Raw genomic sequence first — 25,593 nt, 5'->3', positions numbered from 1 at the left:
CCCTGTGGATGTTGACAAGAGCATCCATCGACATACCGAATGTCCCCAATCTTCTGAGGAACTAACATAGAAACATAGAAAATAGGTGCAGGAGGAGGCCATTCGGCCCTTCGAGCCAGCACCGCCATTCAATGTGATCATGGCTGATCATCCACAATCAGTAACCTGTGCCCAACCTCTCCCCATATCCCTTGATTCCACTAGCCCCCAGAGCTCTATCTAACTATCTCTTAAATTCATCCAGTGATTTGGCCTCCACTGCCCTCTGTGGCAGAGAATTCCACAAATTCACAACTCTCTGGGTGAAAAAGTTCCTTCTCACCTCAGTTTTAAATGGCCTCCCCTTTATTCTAAAACTGTGGCCCCTGGTTCTGGACTCCCCCAACATTGGGAGCAAGTAGAGAGGTTTGTGGGATTGCATTAATGTGCAGGGTCCAGGACCGATCTTTATGTAATCTCCTTCAAGAGTCGCATTTATGTTGTAAGCGTGCTAGTGGAAGAACATATTTTGCACAGCTTTGTAATATAAAGTCTCCTCTCATTTCCTAGAGAATTACTTTTTACATTTCAAACTGTTAGCGTAAGCTGCAACACCATCATGGGGCTCCAGTTCAAGAATAAAGATCACTTATCTATCTGTGAGAAAACTGTTCCGTATTGCCATTTTGCCATCAAAGAGACTTTTTTTCAAGTGGGTGGACATTAGTTCTACCAGACATTGGTCTGAAGAGATGAAACTAAGTCGAGCTGTTTCCTGCCATCTCACGTCTGATAATAACAATCGAAACGCATGAAAACAAAAAGTCAGTATCATTCACGACAGGAGAAAATGTGGTCTCACTTATATCACTAAAGCCCTTTTGGAAAAATGTTGCTTGGTATTTTGCCTTCCAAAGAAGTTAAATTAATATTTCAATAACACTTACAAATAATTAACGTTTTATAGCTTTATGTGGTTTATGAATAAAATGCAAGAATTATTTCCTGCACCTAAATCTCAACGAGTTCACTTTTTGTTAATTATAGAAATGTTCTGTTATCTTATTTGACTGTATGGCGGACTTTATAGGAAATGTCAATGATAGGAAAATCATTCTCAGTTGGAGTTGTTTGCCCTCTACCCTACACAGTTTGAAAGAAAAACTATTATAGATCCTTAAGTCCCTCCATCTCAGAGGAAGAAACTTCAGATCACCGTTCTTGTCGACAGTCTGCTGGGCGGGTGCCATGTCAGATCAGAAAGCTGCAACAGAGCTTCCCAAATGATTTACTGCCTTCCTGATTAAACAGCCACACAAAATTGCACTCGTAAAACATGTTCACCGAAGGCTTACATTCATATTTTATCCAAAAATGCATTACTATTGAAATTCCACAAGTATTGTTTCAGCTTCTAGCTGAACCTGAAGCCCATAATCTGGATAGATTCTGCCTAAACTTCTTTATAGATCAAAATCTTTGAAAGTTAAGTTAAGGTTTAGGTGTAGATTTATGTTTATTATTGTCACGTACTGAGGTACAGTCAAAAAGCTTTGTTTTGCATGCTATCCAAACAGATCAGATATGCCATACATAAGTACAATCAAGTCAAATCAAGTAAAATAGGTAGAGCAATGGGGAAGATACAGGGTGCAGAATTTAGTTCTCTGCATTGTAGCGTACCAATGTGTTGAGTAATAATTAGGGATTGTACACGTGTTCTCGTGAATACAAGTTTCTCCATTCTCCTTCATGATTTCATTGTTTGGCAAATTTGCAAATTGAACCTCTTGTGAAAGAAGACAAGGAACTGCAGGCACTGGAATCTTGAGCAAAACACAAAGTGCCGGAGGAACTCGGCAGGTCAGGCTGGTGGATGAATGGACAGGCAACGTTGGGGACTCTTCCTCAGACTGATGGTGTAGTGGGGAAGAACATGGAAAAGAGAGGTGGGGGTGGGACAAAGCCTGGCAAGTGATAGGCGGATACAGGTGAGAGGGGGTTGATTGGAAGATGGGTGCAGTGAGTGACAAAGGGTAGAGGTGAAAAGTCGATAAAAGGATATCAGATAAGGAAAGAAGTAAAATGTAAGGCTGGACGGAGATATGGGTGGAAGGGGCAAAGGGAGGGGAAAAGGAGGGGGGGATGTAGGAAGAAATATCGGATTTGGAGATGGGAGATGTGTGGGATGGAGGGAAAAGGAGCAGTGTGAAAGGAAGGGTGGAGGAAGGTGGGAGAAATGTGTATGTATCGGGGTGAGGGAGAGACAAGGAATAGAGTGGGTCGGAAGGGGTCTTCTGAGCTTCGAAGAGACATCTTCTTATCGAGTCCACATCACAAGATTAGAAATTATTCAGCCAGAGCTGAGCACACTTCTAGGCATCTGCGTACAATGGCGTCTTGCCCTCCTTGTGCTTCTTGTGCGTAGTGGTGGAAAGATTGGTGGAAGCTTGGCCGTGACACGAAGATTAGTCTCTTCTAACTGAGAAAAGCTCTCACCCACCATCATTACGTAATCACCTGTATGCACCAGACAGATATGTTTGCAATGGTTGCAGTAAAAATTAAAAGGAAGTATTGCAAAGGCAACTTTTGAAGGGCTTTTTGATAAAATGTGTGGGCTATTTGCACATAAGGGCAGCACAGTGGCACAGCAGTTGAGTTGCTGCTTTACACCGCCAGAGACCCTGGTTCGATCCTGGCAGCGGGTGCTCTCTGTACAGAGTTTGTACGTTCTCTTTGTGACCGCGTGGGTTTTCTCTGGGTGCTCCATTTTCCTCCCACACGCCAAAGACTTACAGGTTTGTAGGTTAATTGGCTTTGGTAAAATTGTAAATTGTCCCTGGTGTGTAGGATAGTGCTAGTGTACTGGTCAGAACGCACTCGGTGGGCCAAAGGGCATGTTTCCGCACTGAATCTCTAAAGTCTAAAGTATAAGTCAACTTGATATCTCTTTACCATAATTTTAATAAACAACAAACAACGATGAAATGTTGAATTATTTCTGTGAATCTGAAACCAATGTCAGATGTGCAAAAGTTCTCTGTTTAAATGACTGAAACTGGAAGAAATCCTAAATTAAAGTCCATATCAAATTCAAATTGGAAGATTATCAAAAATCCTAATTTTACTGTATATCTTCCCCAACTCGTGAAAAATTAATGTTCGATGTAAAGTGGCTGATGTAATCCATGGCAATCCCTAGGTAAAGGAAACTATCACTGAGAATTTCCATGGGTCTTCTACTCTACTGCTGGGAATTCTACTTCTGTACCATGGTTTCTGACAAAGATGTAGGCAGAGGCCAGAAGCAGAAGCTTCAAGGAACTTCCCAACGTTTGGAATTTAGAAGCTTGGGGTTGTCCACGATGCGATTCCCATTTGCAACTTCCTTATAAATAGCAAAGAATAGCTAAGTCATGGAAATATTGCCTCTCGCTGAGACACCTTCTATTGCATTCTGATGGTAAACTGTAATCGATGTACAGTAATTATGTATTGATTTTGGCTAACTGTTGAGCCATCCTGAGATGTGTCAAGTCAAGTCAAGTCAAGTCAATTTTATTTGTATAGCACATTTAAAAACAACCCACGTTGACCAAAGTGCTGTACATCTGATTAGGTACTAAGGAAAAAAATGAAACATACAGTAGCACGCAAACATAACAGCACATACAAAACAGTTCACAGCGCCTCCTCAATGAGCCTCAAACGCTAGGGAGTAGAAATAGGTTTTGAGCCTGGACTTAAAGGAGTCGATGGAGGGGGAAGTTCTGATGGGGAGAGGGATGCTGTTCCACAGTCTAGGAGCTGCAACCGCAAAAGCGCGATCACCCCTGAGCTTAAGCCTAGACCGCGTGTGTGGTAGGTTTAACGCCACCAAACCATCAGTGAAGGGAGGTGCCCACTTTATAACCCCAATGACATACTGGCATCTACACGCCAAAGTTTTTAATTGTCCCATAGTTTAACTGTGTAAAGGCACCTTAGAAACATTTAGCTTGTGTGTTTGTTAACATGTAGATAGCTTTTCACTGAATATGGAGTTAGTTATTGTCCCATAACATAAGTGCATATAAGTGGTTTAGATACGGCTATGGCATTGGGCTTGGTTTTCTTGGTTGAGTGCTTATCCTGCTGTTATAGCACAGTTATTTTGGGATTTAGTTACTTTTTTGCATATCTTTCATTTATTTGTTCTATATCTCTGTATATATCTGTCTAAATCTCTCATTTCTTTTTCCCCTGATTCTCAGTCTGAAGAAGGGTCTCGACCCGAAACGTTACCCATTCCTTCTCTCCACTGAGTTACTCCAGCATTTTGTCTATCTTCGATGTCTTTTAATTGTTGATATTGTATCTGTCTCAACTGCTTCATCAGGCAGCTCGTTCCATATACCCTCTAACCTCTGTGTGAAAAAGTTGCCCCCAAGGTCCCTATTAAATCTTCCCCCTCTCTCTTTAAATCTATGTCCCTGGTTCTTGATTTCCCTATCGTGTGGGGAAAAAACTGCGCATTCATCCTATCTATTGCCCTCTATAAAATCACCCCTCAGTCTCCTGCATGCCAATGAATAAAGTCATAACCTGCCCAAACTCACCCTGTAGCTCAAGTCCTATCAACATCCTCGTAAGTATTCTCTGCACCCTTTCCAGCTTAATGACATCTTTCGTAAAGCAGGGGTGATTAAAACTGAACAGAATACTCTTGACTGCAACTTCCCCAATGTCTTGTACAACTAGGACGTGTGGTTTAGCTTTACTCAGCAACGATGAGGCTTTGTATTTGTGTATTTGTTCATATTTTCAGAACTCTGCTGAAAGTCTAATGAAGGTTGTTAAAATTTAATGCTAGGAAATTGTCCATTATGCACGGTTTAAGAAACATTTCATCCAAAATATTATGATAAAGCCAGAAATCAGTGTAACTAAAAGCGTGTTTGGCACTGTATTTAATGTTGAAAGACATGCATAGCTCCCTAATGGGTCAGCTGGTTTACATTGAGAAGGGCATATTCATACACAACATTATTATCATTCAATCATTTACTTAACTTCTGCCAAGAATTCCAGAGGTAAAGTCTGTTGCAGTTTAGTGTGGACTTGAGGGGAAGTCAAGAATAAGCTTGATATCTCATGGAGGGACCTTACCAAATCCAGATCTGTAGAAACATGGAACTGCAGATGCTGGTTTATTCCCAAGATACACACAAAGTGTTGGAGTAACTCAGCAGGTCAGGTAGGATCTCTGGAGAAAAAGGGTGGGCAACGTTTCAGGTTGGGACCCTTCTTTAGACTGCTTTAAATGCAAGAATTACTTTGGAAGAGGAAGGCTGAGGATCCACAAACCTATCTTCATCGACAGGACAGTTGTGGAGAGAGTCAAAAACTTCAAATTCCAGTGCATGCACGTCTCTGAAGATTTGTTTTGGATCCAGCAGTAATTCAGCAGTCTGAAGAAGGGTCCTGACCCAAAACGTCACCTGTCCTTCTTCTTCAGAGATGCAGCCTGACCTGCTGAGTTACTCTAGCACTTTGTGTCTATCTTTCAAATCTGGATCTGACCTCACTGTTACTTAATATTCTGTAGGGCAGGTGCCACAATGGAAGGCTAGAAAGGAAATCCGATATGTTAACTTGCAATTAAAATAATTAGGAACTTTTCACATTGCTGTTGTTTGTGAAGTTGAAGTGATGTAACATTGCTTTCCGGCACAATGGTCAGATGTGCATTGATAGAATTGCACTACACAATGTAGATTGCAGTGGTCCATTCAATCTGAAGACTCCATCCTACTTGAACCTCCTCTCAGTTTCCACAGCAAACTCCATTAGCAGGTGTGATTCCTTTCCCCCCCTTACGCCCTCCTCAAATGTCCAATTCAGTGCCCCAACTGTTCAAAGATGTTGTCAAGCTGAAAAGGGTGCAGAGAAGATTTACGAGGATGTTGCCAGGACTCGACGGCCTGGGCTGTCGGGGGTGGTTGAGCAGGCTAGGACTCTATTCCTAGGAGCGCAGGAGGATGAGGGGTGATCTTATAGATGTGTACAAAATCATGAGAGGAATAGATCGGGTAAGCGCTCAGAATCTCTTGCCCAAAATAGAGGAATCGTGAACCAGAGGACATAGGTTTAAGGTGAGGGGAGAAATAATTCATTGGAACCTGAGAGGTAACATTTTTACACAGATGGTGGTGGGTATATGGAACGAGTTGCCAGAGGAGGTCGTTGAGGCAGGTACTGTCACAATGTTTATGAAACATTTAGACAGGTACATGGATTGGATAGGTTTAGTGGAATATGGGCCAAACGCAGGCAGGTGGAGAGGACATGTTGGTCAGTGTGGGCAAGTTGGGCTGATGGGCCAGTTTCCACGCCGTATGACTCTATGTCTCTATGACTCTATAACCAAGTTCTAAACGTTGTCCACCCTGGGTGAATAGGTCTCATCTTAATTCTCTACTTGATTCCTTGGTACCTATCGTACATTGCACCTCAAGGCTGCGTGCTCAGCCCCCAGCTTCACTCACTCTATACCCGTGACTGTGTAGCCGGAGACAGTGCGTAGTCCATCTTCAAGTTTGCCGACGACACTATTGCTGTTGGACGAAATACAGATGACGCTGAGTCAGCGTATGGGAACGAGATCGATTGACTGACCAAATGGTGCTAGAATAACAACCTTGCTCCCAATGACAGTAAAGACAAGGAATTGTTTGTTGACTTTGGGAGAGGAAGGTTGAGGACCCACAAACATGCCTTCATTAATAGGCCAGTAACTTCACACACCTGGGCATGCATATCTTTAAAGATCTGTCCGAGACCCAACACATTGATGCAATCATAAAGAAAGCCTGTCAACGCCTCTACTTCCTTAGAAGATTGAAGAGGTTCGGTATGTTAATGAATCCTCACTTGAACATCTGTGTACAGTAGAGAGCGTATTGACTGGTTGCATCACGACCTGGTTCGGCAACTCAAACACCCAGGAATGAAGAAGATTGCAAACAACGGTGAACACTGCCTGACCCATCGCAGGTACTGACCTCCCCACCATCGCAGGGATCTGCAGGAGGCACTACCTCAAAAAGGCAGCCCGCATCATCAGAGACCCACACCACCCTGGCCATGCTCTCATTTCACTCCTGCCATTGGGAAGAAGGCACCGGAGCCAGAAAACTAACGTCCAGGCTCGGGAGCAGATTCTTCCCAACAGCCATCAGGTTATTAAATACTACAACCTCCAAAAAGGGTCCAAACTATATAGTTTTGGAGCCATTGCATTTGACTTTGCACTAATATTCTTTGTTTGTTTTTTTCATATATATTGAACTTTCTGTTGTTTATTATGGTGTTCACAGAGTACTACATTTCTGCTATGTTACGTATTATATATACCACTCTATGGTGTTACTGAGTGCTATGTATCTGTTGTGCTGCCGCATGTAAGAATTTAATTGTTCCGTTTCGGGGCATAGGCCAATAAAATACTCTTGACTCTTGACGTTGTTGAAGGCTTCCACTATTGTTTATCCCATTGAATGGGAACGATCTATGCTTACTCTATGAAAACTGTTCCGGAATTTGAGGTAAATTCTTGGTCTCGTGGTTTCACGAGGAAAGAAGACCCAGCTTGTTCAGCTTTTTTTAACGGGTATTACCTCAAGTTCAGGAATGATCAATGTTAATCCATCGACCCAAGTCCCTTGTGTCTCCATTCAGCAACCTTTCTTATGCCTCAATGTCCAACTTGTGCACAGCGTTCCAAAGCAAGCAGAATTCTACACACAGCAGACATGAGGAACTGCAGATGCTGGGAATCGAGGAAAACACAAAGTGCTGGAGGAACTCAGTGGGTGAGGCGGCATCTATGGAGGGAATGGACAGACGATGTTTCGGGTCAGGACCCTTCTTCAGACTGATTCCAGCATCTGCAGTTTCTTGTGTCGAATCAATCTGAAGAAGGGTCCCAACTCGAAACGTTGCCTGTCCATTCCCTCCACAGATGCCGCCCGAACCACTGAGTTCTTCCAGCACTTTGTGTTTTGTGGAGCATTGCATAGTCCTCCAAGCTTCATTAGACGTCCAGCATAACTCTCTTTTATCAAAATAAACTTTATGCAGAATTAAAAAAACCCTGGGGTGATAACCCTTCCCTTGTTTGAGGGGGGTCCCCACCCGGACTCTTCCCCCCCCCCCCCTCTCCCCCCCCCCTCCCCCCCCCCCCCCGATATCCAGCAGCGGAAGGACTCTAGACTGTGGTCTTCCCCCACAGAGCCTTGGAGTCGGCTGCACCGAGCTTCAGTGCGTCCCTCAGCACGTACTCCTGCAGTCTGGAGCGGGCCAGTCGGCAACATTCCCTAACGGACAGTCTACCATAACTCCTTCCCTTCTCTGTACCCCCCCCCCCCCCCTCCCCTCCCCGAAACACACCCCCACCCCCAGTGCTTAGTGTGTTTTTATTTAAAGCCTTGTCAACAAGTTACGGTTTGAGTGATTGGTGCATTTCTACTCCAGGATCCCTGTGCTGCGAAGTCCCTCGTAGCTTTCTTATTTTCTAAAGTGTGTGCATTTTTCTCAATAAATTGCAACATCTCGCATGTAGCCACGATGAAATAGTTATGCGCTCGTTTTTCATGCTGATTAATGCCTTGCAATTTGCTGCCATTCTCAGAGTGGACAACATGCTGTCAAAAGTTTGTGTTTTTCATTGCAAGTGCAAAATCAGCAGGAAAGCCCTCCTCATGCACTCTTAACTGTTATTTATCGCTATTCCCTGCTTTTTGTCTTGCAGCCAGCTGGTCACCCATCCTAAAACTCACCCGGTGATTCAGTATGCAGTGACTTCATCCGTCAGTCTCATTATGTAGAACTTTATTGAAAATTATTTCAAGAAATTCTAAGAAATAACGCGCTTAATAGCACCCTTGCATTCTCGCCTTGTAACCTTAGTTTAGTTTAGAGATAGAGGTGGGAAGGAACAAGAGACTGGCAAGGAAAGATTTAATAGGAACCTGAGGGGTAACCTTTTTACACAAAGGGTGGTGGGTGCATTGAACGAGCTGCTGGAGGAGGCACTTGAGGCAGGTACTATCGCATTATTTCAGAAACATTTAGACAGGTACATGGATAGGATAGGTTTAGAGGGATATTATTGGCTGAATGCAGGCAGGTGGGACTAGTGTAGATGGGACATGTTGGTCGTTGTGCTTAGAAGTCTTTAGTGCAACCAAAGATAGTCCTTGGTTCATCGAATTGTGTGGTGTAGTGTTCAAGAGCTTGATGGTTTTTGGGAAGAAGTTAATTCTTGAATCTAGTAGTCGTGGTTTTCAGACCCCTGTGCCTTCTTCCCGATGGCAGGAGTGCAATGAGAGCATGGCCAAGGTGGTGTGGGTCTTTGATGATATTGGCTGCCATTTCTGAAGCAGTGTCCTCTGTAGATCCTTTCGATGGCGGTGAGGTCAGTACCTGTGATGGACCGGGACTTGTGCACCAGCTTTTGTAATCTCCTTCAAGAGATGCATTTATTTTGTCAGAGTGCAAAACCCATTTCTGGTGCAAAACTCTTCAGAACACATTTTACTCAGATTTGTAACACAAAGTCCCCCAGAGATTGACTTCTTATTAAATTTCAAAATATTGACATAAACTGCAACACCATCATCTGTGGATCAAGTTGAAGATCACAAGAAATGAGAGAGCGTGGCCTGGTATTTGGTCTTTGTTGGTCTCTCATGTTCTTCCACCACTTTGTTTGTCGCTCAAGATTCCAGCACCTGCGCTTTCTTGAACCTCCAGAGTTACTTGTTAATGGTTCAAGTTACTTTATGTTAAGGTCATAAGATCATAAGTGATAGGAATAGAATTAGGCCATTTGGTCCATCAAGTCTACTCAGCCATTCAATCATGGCTGATTTATCCCTCCCTCCGAACCCCTTTATCCTGCCTTCTCCCCATAACCTCTGACACCCGTACTAATCAAGAATCTATCTCTCTCTGCTTTCAAAATATCCATTGACATGACCTCCACAGCCTTCTGTGGCAAAGAATTCCACAGATTCACCACCCTCTGACTAAAGAAAATTCTCCTCATCTTCCTAAAAGAACGTCCTTTAATTCTGAAGTTATGACCTCTTCTCCTAGACTCTCCCACTAGTGGAAACATCCTCTCCACATCCACTCTATCCAAGCCTTTCACTATTCTGCATGTTTCAATGAAGTCCCCCCTCATTCTTCTAAACTCCAGCGAGTACAGGCCCAGTGCCGACAAAAGATTTAGATTTTAGATTTAGAGATACAGCGCAGAAACAGGCCCTTCGGCCCACCGGGACCGCGCCGCCCAGCAATCCCTGCACACTAACACTATCCTACACCCACTAGGGACAATTTTTGCATTTGCTCAGCCAATTAACCTACATACCTGTACGTCTTTGGAGTGTGGGAGGAAACCGAAGATCTCGGAGAAAACCCACGCAGGTCACGGGGAGAACGTACAAACTCCGTACAGACGGCGCACCTTAGTCAGGATCGAACCTGAGTCTCCGGCGCTGAAATTCGCTGCAAGGCAGCAACTCTACCGCTGCGCCACCGTGCAGCTCTTCATAGGTTAACCTACTCATTCCTGGGATCATTCTGGTAAATCTCCTCTGGACCCTCTCCAGTGCCAGCACATCCTTCCTCAGATATGGTGCCCAAAATTGCTCACAATATTCCAAACGAGGCCTTACCGGCACCTTATAAGAGCCTCAGCACTGCATCCCTGTGACATTACATCATTAAATTACAACATTAAATCTTCAGTGACATCTGCTGGAAAGAAAGTGAAGACCGTTGTTGAATAATCTGCTGACACTCATTGTGGAGGCTGAAAAGTGAGGGATGGCTGAGAAGTTGATGGTGAAGAGGAAAACTTTGGACCACAGGAAGAGTCAACCGGCCTGGTCCTTAGGCAGAGGATTGCCAAATGGAATTTCATTTAGGAAGTGTGAGATGATGTATTTAGGGAGTGCAACAAGGCATGGGAATAAACAATAAATTGGAGAATGTGGAGAGGTTTGGAAGAACAGAGAGACCATGAAGTGTATGTCGACACATCCTTAAAGATGGCAAGGCAGGGCAATAATGTGGTTCAAAAAGCATAGAGGGTGTTTTCCTTTAGTAGCAGAGGCATAGAATAGGACAAGGGAGGTTGTGCTGGAATCTGAATACCACACTACCTAGCGCACAGCTTCAGTATCTGCGCTTTCTTGTATCTCCACAGCTGGAGTAGAGTCTTGGAGGCAAACTTCACGGAAACTGACCCTTCGGCCCAACTCATCCATGGCGAACAAGATGGCCCATCTTAGCGAGTCCTATTTGCCTGCGTTTGACCCATATCACTCCAAACCTTTCCCATCCATGTACCTGTGCCAGTGTCTTCACTCTGTCCTCTTTAGAGAATGGGGGTTTCCCTCTTCTTTCATAGATGAGGCTTTCACTATGGTCGCCTTGGTACCCTGCAGCTCTGCTCTTGCTCCTCCTCCCCCCAGAAGGTGCAGATTCTGTACAGACAGCACCCGTAGTCAGCATGGAACCCGGGTTTCTGGCGCTGTGAGGCAGCAGCTCTACCGCTGAGCCACTGTGCCACCAAAGTGTTATTGTCCCGTCAGGCTATTGATTGATCTGCGTTGAGTGATCTGCAAGCTGGGCGTCCTGTGGAGAAGCAGGAAATCACTGTCAGCAGCTTCTGGATTTCCATGTTTAACCAAGCGAAGGCGATGCCAAAGGTTGCTGGGCTGTTTACAGTAATGGAAATGGTTGCTGGCTGCTTCGTTGTCATGACAACGGGAAAATGGAGGATAGTCACTTGGCTGTTCAGAAGCATGACCATTGTGGGCAACAGCCTTTGGCCACTGGACCTCTGCCTGGTCGGTTCCCATTAGGATGTTTCCCTTCAATCCTCCATCCATCCCAAGACCGGAATCCAGTCGATGTTTCCAATGTTGAAAACTCCTCAGTTTACCTTAACTTTTTGTCATCTGGCAAAGTATCAAGAATATTGCTCTTGGCTTCTCTGCACTAACAATCCATTGTTATTTTTGAAGTTATTAAAACATTCAATGGGACTGGCAGTCAGACTGATTTTAAAAAAAGTGCTAAATATTTTCATTAAAGTGTAGATAAGGTAAAATGATTGATACATTAAAACAAATCACTTAATTGACCCCAGCAACAAATGTTAAGTATAAAATGAGTTACCGTCTGTAATGCCAGGAGAAACCAGTCCTTGAGAACACTTTTTTAGTTTAGTGTAGTTAGGTTTATTATTGTCATGTATCCAGAGATGTAGTGAAAATCTTGTTCTGCGTGCTATCCAGTGTACATTAGGACAACAGATCCTCTTGTGGAGCAGCACGCAGAGAGTTGCCACATTCTGGCGCCATCTTGCAACTTCCAAGTCTCTGAAAAGTCTGACCTTGGCCCAAGGAGATCTGCAGTTTCTTATTTTCTCACCTTAAGGGCCGGTGTGGTGGCGGCACTGGATGGATGAAGTAGGGGTCAGCCTGGCCCAGCGCGATGCCATCAGCTCCTTCCACCGCCGCTCCGTGCAGCTGCCGCGGGCTGCGCTCGATCCGCTCGCTCGCCCGGCTGCTGCAGGGCCTCCCGCGGCCGCCTCTGCCAACACACGGGCAAACATTGCTCTCCACCGTCCATGGAAATAAGGCGTGCGTCCCAATGTCTGATCTTCCTTGGGCCACCAGGGAGATGAGATGCAGATCTTTCAGATGCCGATATCGATTCAAAAATGAGCGTGGCCTGACCTCAATTGTCTTAACAAATACAAAACAACTCAGCACTTGGCAGTGCTTTATATGAAGAGAGACCAGAGAAATCTCTGGAAGACATTCACATGGCAATCGATCCCTCTGAGAAACTCCCACCAACCGTGGATAACCTGGCGCAGTCTCAACAGGCTGCGGACAGGCATGGGGAGGAGCAAACCCAACATGCTGAAGTGGGGCTATACTGAAGATGCGGCAGACTGCGAGTGGGGACGGGGCCTCCAGACTATGGAACATCTCCTGAGCTGTGACATGCTGCATGACACATGCACTGTAAAGGATCTTGCAGAGGCCAACGACGTGGCACTGAAATTTGCTGGCTATTGGCAAACAGTTGTGTGATGACACGAATAAATAAAGTGCTTTATATGTAGACAAAATAGTGTTGATACGCGCGCAGATCAATTAAAAATCAAGTCACATTTATCAACAATCTTTCCATCAATACACTCCAGTTTCTGCTTTGCCTTTTGGGACCAATCAACTTCTAATTTAATAAACCAATAACAATAAAGTATAAAGCTATTTAAAAATGTGAAAATCACGTTTTTAACTTTTTAGAAGTACCGAAACGCCTTAAGAAGTTGAAACAAGATTTTCTATGTTTTTGATTTTAATTAGTTTAATACTTTTTAGTTATTAGTTTATTAAATATTTAGCAATAATCAAATACGAGGAACAGTACAGCACAAGAACAGGCCTTTTGGCCCACAATGTATGTGCTGAACACGGTGCCAAGACTAAATCTGCCTGCACATAATCCATATCCTTCCATTCCTTACACATTTATTTCACAAAAAAAGTATCAATGCTTTGAAATTGTGCTGATTTTGAATTTGTAATTAAGAACATGAGTAAAGTTGAACCTCCCTATTTCTGGTCAAAGCAGATAAAAGTTGTAATATACATGTAGAAATAAAGAACTGCAGGTGCTGCTTAATACACAAAAGGAGGCAAAGTGCTGGAGTAACTCAGGAGGTCAGCCAGCATCTCTGGAGAATATGGATAGATGACGTTTCATGGTTGAGGCCCTTATTCAGACTGATTGTAAGGGGGGAGAAGAAAGTTGGAAAAGGGGTTGGTCTGTCAGTCAATCAGCCTGAAGAAGAGTTTCGACCCAAAAAGTCACCGATTCCTTTTCTCCAGAGATGCTGCCAGCCCCGTGGAGTTACTCCAGCACTTTGTGTCTATCTTCGGTGTAAACCAGCATCTGCAGTTCTTTCCTACACACTCCGTTTGAAATGATTGGCTAACGCAGTGGTGGCGAAGTTAGATCATTAAGTCAATGTCCTTGGTTTCTCGGAGAAGAAATCTGTTTAGAATTTGTCTTTTGGAAGTCCATCTGTGGAGATGTTCAGCTGGGCCTACAAACCTTAACTAAAACACCATTGTAGAACTCCAAGACACCTCTATTGGCTTAAGAAAATAACTGCAGATGCTGGTACAAATCTATTTATTCACAAAATGCTGGAGTAACTCAGCAGGTCAGGCAGCATCTCGGGAGAGAAGGAATGGGTGACGTTTCAGGTCGAGACCCTTCTTCAGACTGACCTGCTGAGTTACTCCAGCATTTTGTGAATAAATACCTCTATTGGCTTAATTGGTAAGTGGAGCTGAAGATGCTTTGGTGCTGCCTCTGTCGACTTACTACGGTTGTTAGGATCTGAAATAATATGTACTTTGATTCCCACAGTTATCACAAGTAGCTATGACTTTATTTAGAGTTGCATTTATCACATGGATTTTTCAAATGAAATTTTAGAATGGACGCCACGGTGGTGCAGCGGTAGAGTTGTTGCCTTACAGCGCCAGAGACCCGGGTTCAATCCTGACTGCAGGTGCTGTCTGTACGGAGTTCGTCCATTTGTCCCATGACTGCGTGGGTTTCCTCCGGATGCTCCGGTTTCCTCCCACACTCCTCAGACGCGCAGGTTTGTAGGTTGATTTGGCTTCGGTAAAAATTGTTGACAGTCGTGGGAATTACTGGTCGGCAGGGATTCAGTGGGCTGAAGGGCCTGTTTCCACGCTGTATCTCTAAACTAAAGAGAAAAAAATAACTCAAGACATTTATAATGGTACAGGCATTCAGTGTCTATATCTTATTTTCTTAATGCGTCGATATTTTTTTTAAACCTGAAATTCTCATTGAAAATTGCTACTCTTTTACAGATTGTTTGAACTGCAGTAGAATTTCCCAGCTGACAGACCGTTTGGGAACACTGGAGCAAAAGGTACATTGAGCAAGATGCTTTATTTGACAGATAATTTGCTGCACAGAGTAGGCTATTTGGCCCGCGTGTCTACACTGTGCTTGTATTCTGCAGGAGCCTCATCCCAATCTATCACCATCACCCTAGCCTCATAACATATCCTTCTCTTCCCCTTTCTCTCCTCCTTTGCTTTTAGAGGATCTAAGCTTACTTGCCTCAATTATGACAGTGTAAGAAAATAACTGCAGATGCTGGTACAAATCGAAGGTGTTTATTCACAAAATGCTGGAGTAACTCAGCAGGTCAGGCAGCATCTCAGGAGAGAAGGAATGGGTGGCGTTTCAGGTCGAGACCCTTCCTCAGACTGAAGAAGGGTCTCGACCCGAAACGTCACCCATTCCTTCTCTCCTGAGGTGCTGCCTGACCTGCTGAGTTACTCCAGCATTTTGTGAGTAAATACCTTCGATTTGTACCAGCATCTTCAGACTGAAGAAGGGTCTCAACCTGAAACGTCACCCATTCCTTCTATCCTGAGATGCTGCCTGACCTGCTGAGTTACTCCAGCATTTTGTGAATAAATACCTGCCTCAATTGTGATAGTGAATCTCATATTCCTATGTGAAGTAAGTCTTAGGAGCAGAATCAGGCCATTTGGCCCTTCGAGTCTACTCTCCCATTCAATCACAGCTGATTTATATTTCCCTCTCAACCCCATTCTCCTGCCTTGACACCCGTACTAATCTAGAATCTCCGCTTTAAAAAATACCCAATGACTTGGCAATGAATTCCAACAGGTTCACCACTCTCTGAGTAAAGAAATTCCAAATTATTTCCTTTCCAAAGGTACGCCCTTTTATTCTGTGGATGCGCCCTCAGGTCCTAGACTCTCCTACTAGTGGAAGCATCCTCTCCACGTCAACTCTATCCAGGTCTTTCACTTTTCAGTAGATTTCAATGAGGTCCCCCCTCATCCTTCTAAACTCACCCATTCCTTCTCTCCAGGGATTCTGCCTGTCCCGCTGAGTTGCTCCAGCATTTCGCGATAGTACCTGGTGACAAGGAGACTTGCGAATAGTCTTCCAGTTAAGGTGATGAAAATCACCCGCAAAAATGTTGATAACTTTGTGCTGGTGTTGCAGGTTGCACTGCTGGCGGCCGCAGAGCCTGTGACCCCCCTGTTGACCAACCATGGCCACCTAACAAGTAAAGGAGCAGCTGAAGATGCCCACAAACTCCGAGGAGCCCCAGCAGCACGTGGTGTACCTGGAGTACGCGGGCCTAAAGGTCAGTAATCACAAATAATGTCATACAGTGACCCTCGGTATTACAGACCTTGTATCTGCCTATACCACCACCCCTGGCAGCGCGTTCCAGGCACCCACCACTCTCTGTGTGAAACAAAACTTGCTCCAGACACATCCTTTTATCTTTGCCCCTCTCACCTAAACACCTGCCGAGGTCCTGTTTCATCACTTCACATAGTCCGTTTGCTGACTATCTTTTGACTGATAATACAGGGAATATCCGATTTCCAATAAAAGACACAGACATACCTCTATGGCATTCCTTCTGGGTCAAGGAAACAAAAGCATTAGAGATATTCAGAAGGGAACTGTGAAAGTATGGCTTCAAGAAGGGTAGGTTTCAATGGTCTGAATGGCAGTCTGCCATCCTTGTCTTCCCTGTTGTTCTACTGTGTTTGAGTCCCCACTTCCCCTCACCCTCGGGCCATTGCACTTCCTATCTGCAGCAGTCACCACATTATTACTAAATGCTTCTGCCCGCACATTTCCACATTTCTTGCACGCAGATCAAGTGTTGCTCGTGTGTGGATGGTTTTAAGAGCATGCAATTGCAGATGAAAGTGACTTCGAATAACATTTTTCAACAGAAGTATTACCAAAACGTGCAGCAACATTCTAAGAAGTTATATAAAAGTCTCTGTATAATGGTGCAAATGATCGTGGTGGGACAAGGGAGGGGGAGGTCTAATTGCCCTCTGCTTTCCCTCAACCAAGTCTGGTAGAGCTGCTGCCTCCCGGCGCTGGAGACCCTGGTTCAATCCTGACCTCGGGAGCTGTCTATGTGGAGTTTGCACGTTCTTCCTGTGACCGTGTGGGTTTCCTCCGGGTGCTCCAGTTTCCTCTCACATCCTAAACACCTGCGGGTTTGTAGGTTAACTGTCCTCTGTAAATTGCCCCTAGTGTGTGGGGATGGGATGCGAAAGTGGGATAACATAGAACTAGTGTGAACCGGTGATCGATGGTCGGCATGGACTCAGCGGACAGAAAGGCCTGTTTCCACGGTGCATCTCAATCTCTAAACTAAGCTCCCTGGAAGGTGAACACGTTTCCATCTCAAAGATTTGCAAGAGTTGCACAATTGTTCTGCTAATAAACCACAATTTTATTTTGTAAAAATGAGGATTCAATTATTGTATTTTAGTACGCAGCTTGGATTTTTATCTCAATCAATCTCAGAAATGTAACTTGATCCACCTGGAAGGATGTTGCGAAGATTAATTGAATCAAAGTGCATGTCTTGCAATCCTCAATGCAAAGATTCTGTCTCCCTATTCACCCTCTAGGTGTATGCAGTTGAAATCATTTTTGGAAATTCAGTCAATATGTTAACAGAAAATACTACTTTTGTCAAACTATCGATTGGCAATTGGCGTACATCTTAAAATAATTATCTACCCTTCACCTGGTCTGTTTCATTTGTCTGAAGAAGGGTCTCGACCCGAAACGTCGCCTATTCCTTTTCTCCAGAGATGCTGCCTGACCCGCTGCGTTACACCGGCTTCTTGTGTCTATCTTCATGTTTCATTTCTTCCTCCGCATGCCATCGCAAGCATCTAAACATGAAATGGAAACGAGAAAGGAATTTGGCACTGGGTGGGCCAGACCATGGATGGCAGGAGCACCTTCTCATTCTCTGTGGGTCACTGTGAAAGGAATGGGGACACAAACGTTAGGAACGTTTAGAAGGGAGCTGTGAAGAAGGATCGGAAGTTGCGAAGAAGGATCCCAACCCGAAATGTCGTCTGTCCGTTCGCTCCACCAATGCTGCCTGACTCACCGAGTTCCTCCAGCACTTTGGTTTTTGCTCAAGGTTCCACCAGCTGCAGTTCCTTGTGTCCCTCATTCTCTGCATTGGGGTGTTCATGAACAGCTTCTTTCCAGCAACCATCAGGCTCTTGAACACGACACAAAACTAACCACAACCTCAGCAACTGATCTCCTATGGACTGTGCCTTTGGCTGCACTATGGTTTTCAGTTTTGTACAATTATGGTTATTTAGTACTGAAGTCATTAGTTTATTGTTTCATTTTTAGTTTTGAGATGTAGCGTGGAAACAGGCCTTTCGGCCCACCGAGTCCGTGCTGACCAGCGATCCCCGCACATTAACACTATCCTACACACACTAGGGATAATTTTCAATTTTACCAATCTAATTAACCTGCAAACCTGTGCTTCTTTGGAGTGTGGGACCAAACCAGAGATCCTGAGGAAAACCTCTACAGGACACGTGAAAGTCCGTACAGACAGCACCCGTAGTCAGGATCGAACCCTCGGTTTCGGAGTCAGAATACAACTCTGGCACTGTAAGGCGGCAACTCTACCGCTGTGCCACCGTGCCACTTTATGTGTTTTTTAATTATTGTATATTATCAGTATTATTGTTGTTTACAAGCCTTTTAAACTGCAGCAACTTAGAATTTCATTGTTCGATTGTCAGTGCGTATAACAATTAAACACTCTTGACTCTTATTTTGTTTTAAATTGATCTCTACGCTGTAAATTGATCTTTCAACTGAGGTATTTACTCTCAAGAGCAAAGAGTATTTAATTGTCATAAGAACAAAAAAATTCTTACCCAAAGTGATGGAATGACTCAGCGGGTCAGGCAGCATCTCTGGAGAACATGGATAGGCAATATTTCAGGTCGGGAACCTTCTTCAGAACAAATCATCACCCATTTATGTTTTCCACAGATGCTGCCTGACCTGTTGAGTTGCTTTGCATCTTTTTTTCCGAACCAGCATCTGTAGAAGATGGGTCCCGACACAGAAGGTCACCCATCCTTTTGCTCCAGGGATGCTGCCTGACCTGTTGAGTTACTCCAGCACTTTGTGTCTTCTTTGGCATAAACCAGCATCTGCCGTTCTTTGTGTCCAAAGAAATTCTTGCTCTCAGTGTCCCTTGGGCACGATGCCTCTTCTTTCCATTTACCTCCCCTTTAATGGCATCTTCACATGAGAGGTCCGTTGTGGGGATGGCCACAGAAATACCTTCCCCCCATCCAGCTCTGGAAAAGTATAGCCTGCAGTTAGTTCCATTGTTTCACTCCTACACTACATGTGCTTTGACACAAATACTCAAAGAGCTTGCTTAAATATTTACTATGCAAATATTTGGCATCCCCCGGCTCAGATTGGGAACAAATGTACTAATTCGTGGTTCTCCACGGGGTCCTGGCAATCATTAAGGTTTAAAGAGAGAACATATGAAGGCGATTCTCGGATCCTGCCTTGTCTGCAAGGAGTTACACTCAACGTGAGAGCAGAGGGATGGGTCAGGGTGATGGAGCTGTAACACTGTACAGCTCTGTTACTCCACCATTTTGTGCCTATTTTCGGTACGCCACCATTTTGTGTCTATTTTTGGTATTCCACCATTTTGTGTCTATCTTCGGTCCTTTCCTCCAGCGATGCTGCCTGAGCCGCTGAGTTACCCCAGCATTTTATGTCTATCTTCGGTTACTCCCACATTTTGTGTCCATCTTTGGTCATCTCCCCCAGAGATGCTGCCTGACCCGCTGAGTAACTGCAGCATTTTGTGCCTTTTTTGTTAAACCAGCATCTGTAGTTCCTTGTATCTCCAGTAAATACTACACACAGGTTTAGTTTTACTATTCGCACATGTACCAAGGTACAGTTTGTTTTGCATGCTCTCCAATAAGATCAGATAATACTATACATACATACAGTCAAGCCAAACTCAAGTACAATAGGGTAGAGCAAAGGGGAAAATACAGAGTGCAGATCAGTGCACATCAGTTCCATTGACAAAGTCCAACGTCTGCAATGGGGTAGAAGAGAACCGAGACGAGGTGTAAAGTTCAACCATGATGTCATATGGCTTCTTTGCCAGTGTTATCCCCATAACTGGAATTAATTGAAAGCAAGAAGGGTCACCAAGTTGACGAAAATCTTCCAATGGTCGCCCTGTTACGTTGCAGATAACAGAGGGTATGGACAGTGTAACAATAGGGTGATGAAAATTAAGGCAGCTATTTGATGTTTACAAGAAGCTGAACCCTAAGTGGCCTGTCCCACTTAGGCGTTTTTTTAGGCGACTGCCGGCGACTGAAATAGTCGTAGCAGTTCGCCAAAAAAACGGCGACTGGACCCCCCCCTACGACAATGTCTACGACAAGCTACAACAACCTACCACCCATTCGACGGCAAGCTACCGGCGACCCAATCGTCGCAACTTAGGACATCCACCTACGACCGCACCTACGACAACCTACGGTCACACAGGCAGCAACCCACGACAACCGAAGTCAACCTACGTCTACCCGCGACAAGCTACGACCGTGTCGGCGGCAACTGAAGACAATTCACGTCATTTTGGCCTCCGGTTTTGACGCCGGTATCTGTCGCCGGTTGACGCAGGTAGCCGCCAATGGAATTCAACGAAGTCAGCACCGGCGACAACCTACGTCACCTGGCGACAACCTACGACAGCACCCCCGTCAGGAGACGTCAAGCTACGTTCATTGGCGTCAAACCAACAGTCGCCAAAATTTTTTAAACATTTCAAAATCCAGCGGCGACCAGAAAGACGCTACGACTCTTTGGAGACGACTCACGACCGTACAGGCGACACCCCGGCAACCGTGTGGCGACAGCCTAGTCGCCTGTAGTCACCTAAAACAATCGTCTAAGTGGGACAGGGGCTTAAGGGTTAGTAAAGGTCCTGATATTGCTTTGATTTTTCCATAGTTACGAGAAAGATGTACAATCAGGAGGAAACACAATGTGCAAGTTACCCATTCATATGCTTTATTCACAAAATGCTGGAGTAACTCAGCAGGTCAGGCAGCATCTCGGGAGAGAAGGAATGGGTGACGTTTCGGGTCGAGACCCTTCTTCAGTCTGAAGAAGGGTCTCGACCCGAAACGTCACCCATTCCTTCTCTCCCGAGATGCTGCCTGACCTGCTGAGTTACTCCAGCATTTTGTGAATAAATTGATTTGTACCAGCATCTGCAGATATTTTCTTATGCTGCCAGGCACAGCATATTTAATTAAACCCTGCAATGGTTGTAACACCACTCCTTGAAAATTCTTTACTAATGGTAACATCCTGGGAGCTCCAGAGTGGGGAAGACTGCTGTACAAATGCAAGACCGCCGTTTGCTTACATTTTGAACTGTTCATTTATAATTTTACAACGTTAAGCAGTTTTTCATCCTCCAAACTGATCAAGAAATAATCTCCTCACAACAGTTTGTAGGTGCAAAGGCCAGGCTTTTCACAGCCAGGCTGTATCTCCAAACTAAACTAAAGTAAATTCCTATCTGCCTCTCTCACTCCAAACCCATCTTTACTTAGTGTGTAGGGAGGAACTGCAGATGCTGGTTTACACCGAAGACAGACACAAAATGCTGGAGTAACTCAGCTGCCTGTCCCATCTTTACTCAGGCTGACCTCTGAAGCCAAGCGGCAGTTCTCGGACACCTACTCCTACTTACCCCTGCACCATGACCCCACAGATGAGCACCAGGCCATTACCTCTCAGACCATCTCTGATTTCATCACTTCCTGCTGTCCGCCCTCCACAGCCTCCAATCTTAGCGTTCCCCAGCCCCGCGCGGCCTGATTTTACCTTCTCCCCAAAATCCATAAGCAGAACTGCCCTGGCAGAACCCATTGTTTCTGCCTGCTCCCGCCCCACTGAAATAATTTCCACCTAAAACTCCAGAGAGGATGCCTGACCCGCTGAGTTACTCCAGCACTTTGCGTCCATCTTTACTTTAGTTTGCTCTGGAGATACAGCGTGGAAACAGGCCCTTTGGCCCATCGAGTCCACGCCGACCAGTGATCACCCTGTACACTAACACCATCCTACACATTAGGGGCAATGTACAGAGGCCAATTAACCTACAGACCCACATGGCCTTGGAATGTGGGAGGAGACCGGAGCACCTGGAGGAAACCCTCGCGGTCACAGGGAGAACGTACAAACTCCGTGCAGACAGCAGCTAAGGTCGGGATCCAACCCGTGTCTCTGGCACTGTAAGGTGGTAACTCTACCGCTGTGCCACTGTGCCGCCTCCTTTGTTGCTTGTTCTGAACCTTATCCTGACAACTCGGGCAACGCTGGAGACTTGGCTGTGGGAGGAGATGCTACTGTTCGATGGAGTACTATAACAATAAATCAATGCACAAGTCCAATGCTTTATTTTCAACCCATGAAATATTGTCTTCCTTTTGATTAAGTATAGTCCTGCCATGACTGAAAGGGAAGTTATTTTTACAAAGATAGATTTTTGCAGCTTAAGGGACCAAAAACATAAACCAGTGCAGGAATTTGGCAGGAAGTACAAAATCCGTTGGTCTTCCCCTAAGCAAATTACACATCCTCTCTCTGGTCCACAGGAAGAGCTTTTAATTGTATTGTGCTCTGGAGACTTTGCAGTTGTCCAACAAGTGGTGAAGCTCTTCACAAAGAATGTGGCATCATTATTTGACATTGTTTGGTGATCAGTCGACAACCTGAGATCTCCATCATTTATTTTGCACTGTTTTCAATTTAAGTGAAAGTATTCAGTCTACACTGGGAGATCTAACAAGACAGCAGTTTCTACTTATTTGGGGATTTCGAGGCCAAATTCAAATTGAAGTAAAGTCGCACTGAAGTAATCATGAAGCAGGAAGTGCATCGTATTCGTTGATCTGTTTTGAAGACCATCTGATGGTCTTTCCTACCAGGAGTCCTGTTCCTGGGGGCATTGACTCTAAGAGTCAGGAAGTCACGACGCGGCTCTTTAAGACTTTGGTTAGGCCGCTGTTGGAGCATTGTGTGCAGTCCTGGTCACCCCATTACAGGAAGGAAGTGGAGGCTTTGGAGAGACTGCAGAAGAGGTTTACCAGAATGATGCCTGGATTAGGGAGCATTAGCTCCAAGGAGAGGTTGGACAGACTTGGATTGTCGTGTTTTCTCTACAACGCTGGAGGTTGACGGTGGATCTGACAGAAGTATATCAAATTGTGAGAGGCATAGAGAGGGTAGAAAATCACAACCTTTTTTTTCCCAGGGTGGAAATCTCAAAGACTAGAGGGCATAGTTTAGTTTATTTTAGTTAATGCAGTGCGGAAACAGGCCCTTCAGCCCACTGAGTCTGCACAGACCTGCTATCCCCGCACATTAACACTACCCTACACACACTAGGGACAATTTTACATTTGCACCAAGCCAATTAACCTACAAACCTGTACGTCTTTAGAGTGTGGGAGGAAACCGAAGATCTCGGAGAAAACACAGGTCACGGGGGGAACGTACAATTTCCGTACAGGCAAGCACTCGTAGTCAGGATCGAACCCGGGTCTCTGGCGCTGTAAGGCAGTAGCTCTACCGCTGCACCACCACGTCCCCCACCTTAGCTTTAAGGTGAGAGGGGTAAAGTTTAAAGGAGGTGTGTGAAGCAAGTTTTTTTTACACAGAGGGTTGTGGGTGCCTTGAACGTGCTGCCAGGGGTGGTGGTGGAGGCACATATGCTAGTGGCGTTTAATGGGCTTGTTGATCGGCACATGGATGTGTAGGTGTGGAGGGGTATAGGTCACGTGCAGGCAGATGAGATTAGTTGAACATTGCATCATGTTTGGCACAGAGATTGTGGGCTGAAGGGCTTGTTCCTGTGCTGTACTGTTCTATGTTCTAAGAACAACGTATTTATGTAGCACCTTCTCTGCAGTAAAGCAACCCGAGCCCCAAGGAGTTTCATCTGACAATAATTGACATTGTGGCTGTGGAAGAGACATTCGACCCGCAAACAGGTGGTAGAAAGATGTGGAGTTGTCGGAGTACTCTAGACTTTACTTTAGATTTTAGAGATACAGCGCAAAAACAGGCCCCTTTGGCCCTGTGAGTCCTCTCTATCCAGCAATCACCCCGTGCACGAGCACTATCCTACACACTAGGGACAATTTTACAACTTGCCAAAGCCAATTAACCTCCAAACCTGCACGTCTTTAGAGTGTGAGAGGAAACCAGAGCACCCGGAGAAAGCCCGGGCGGAGAGAACGTAAAAACTCTATACTGCCATGATTAAAAACTCTAGCCATGACTAAACCTGGGTCTCTGGCATTGTAAGGCACCAGTTAGATTTTTAGCCCCTTAGATTTTTTTCTCTAATCAAAAAGAGTCATTGCAACAAGACCATTTGGATTTGTGTCTCCCACACAGTGCCACCTTAGCACATGTCACCAAGGAGGCCACATAGAGTTGTACTAGTACGGAAACTGGCCATTCAGCCCACCTTGTTCATGCTGCACAAGTTGGCACACTGGGTTAGTCTCATTTACCAGCATTTGGTTCATAGTCCGACAAACCCTTCCGATCCACACATCTGTCCAAATGTCTTTTATATGTCGTCATACATTGTATCCACTTCTGCGGCTTCCTCTGGCTTCTCATTCCAGATGCGAACGGCTCTCTGATTGAAAAAGGTCCCTCTTAAATCTCTCCACTTTAACCCTAAGCCTACGCCCTCTCATTTTTGAATCCGCTACCTTGGGGAACAAAACAGAGTGTTTACTATCCATGCCCATCATGATCTTGTACAACTGAACAAGGTCACCCCTTCAGCCTCCCCCATTCCAAAGTAAAAATTCCCAGCCCACCTAACCTCTCCCTGTAACTCAAGCCCACAAGCCCAGGGAATATCCTGGTGAATCCCCTCTGCACTTTTGCCAATGTAATGAATGCTCAGGCCAAGATTTTTTTTAAATCTTGAAATTCCAATACCTTTTCTAATTGCCAATGTTAATTTTGTTTAAAAGATGCCACATCTTTACCAGCATGCTGCCTGGGTGAGCAGGTATTATTTACCCACAAGGCAAGGTTAAACAAACATGGATTGTGTTCTCTGGAGTGTTGGAGGATGAGGGGAGACCTGATAGAAATACATAAAGTTAGGACAGGCATATATAAGGTAGAATCATTTTCGTCGTGTGGAAATGTCAAAGACTTGTGCGCCGAGCTTTGAGGTGAGAGGGAGAAGGTTTCAAGGAAATGTATATATCATATCATATCATATATATATATGGGATAAACCTTCGCACACAGAGGGTAGTGGGTGCCTGCAACACCCTGCCAGGGCTGGTGGTGGAGGCAGATGTGATAGTGTCATTTAAGCTTTTAGATAGGCACGTGGATAGGCAGGGAATGGAGGCTGAGGGGTGACCTTGTTGAGGTGTACAAGATGATGATGGACATGGATAAGGTAAACGCCCAGCTGTTATCAGCCATCCAACCATAACCAGAGAGCAGTGCTGAACTACTATCTAC

General features: G+C 44.9%; 1 protein-coding gene across 3 annotated transcripts in view; it reads left to right on the top strand.

Annotated features, from left to right (window-relative positions):
• emid1 (EMI domain containing 1) overlaps positions 1 to 25,593 on the top strand; it is a 232,949-nt gene that overhangs the window by 157,967 nt on the left and 49,389 nt on the right. For all 3 annotated transcript variants that reach the window (XM_078421096.1, XM_078421094.1, XM_078421095.1), the window contains exons 5-6: positions 14,970 to 15,031; positions 16,150 to 16,294. In XM_078421096.1, coding sequence (XP_078277222.1) covers positions 14,970 to 15,031; positions 16,150 to 16,294 — 207 coding nt within the window. The remainder of the gene's footprint in view (positions 1 to 14,969; positions 15,032 to 16,149; positions 16,295 to 25,593) is intronic.

Source organism: Rhinoraja longicauda, chromosome 25 (assembly GCF_053455715.1).
Source record: "Rhinoraja longicauda isolate Sanriku21f chromosome 25, sRhiLon1.1, whole genome shotgun sequence".
Taxonomy (NCBI): Eukaryota; Metazoa; Chordata; class Chondrichthyes; order Rajiformes; family Arhynchobatidae; genus Rhinoraja; species Rhinoraja longicauda.
This window is presented reverse-complemented; position numbering and strand designations above follow the sequence as displayed.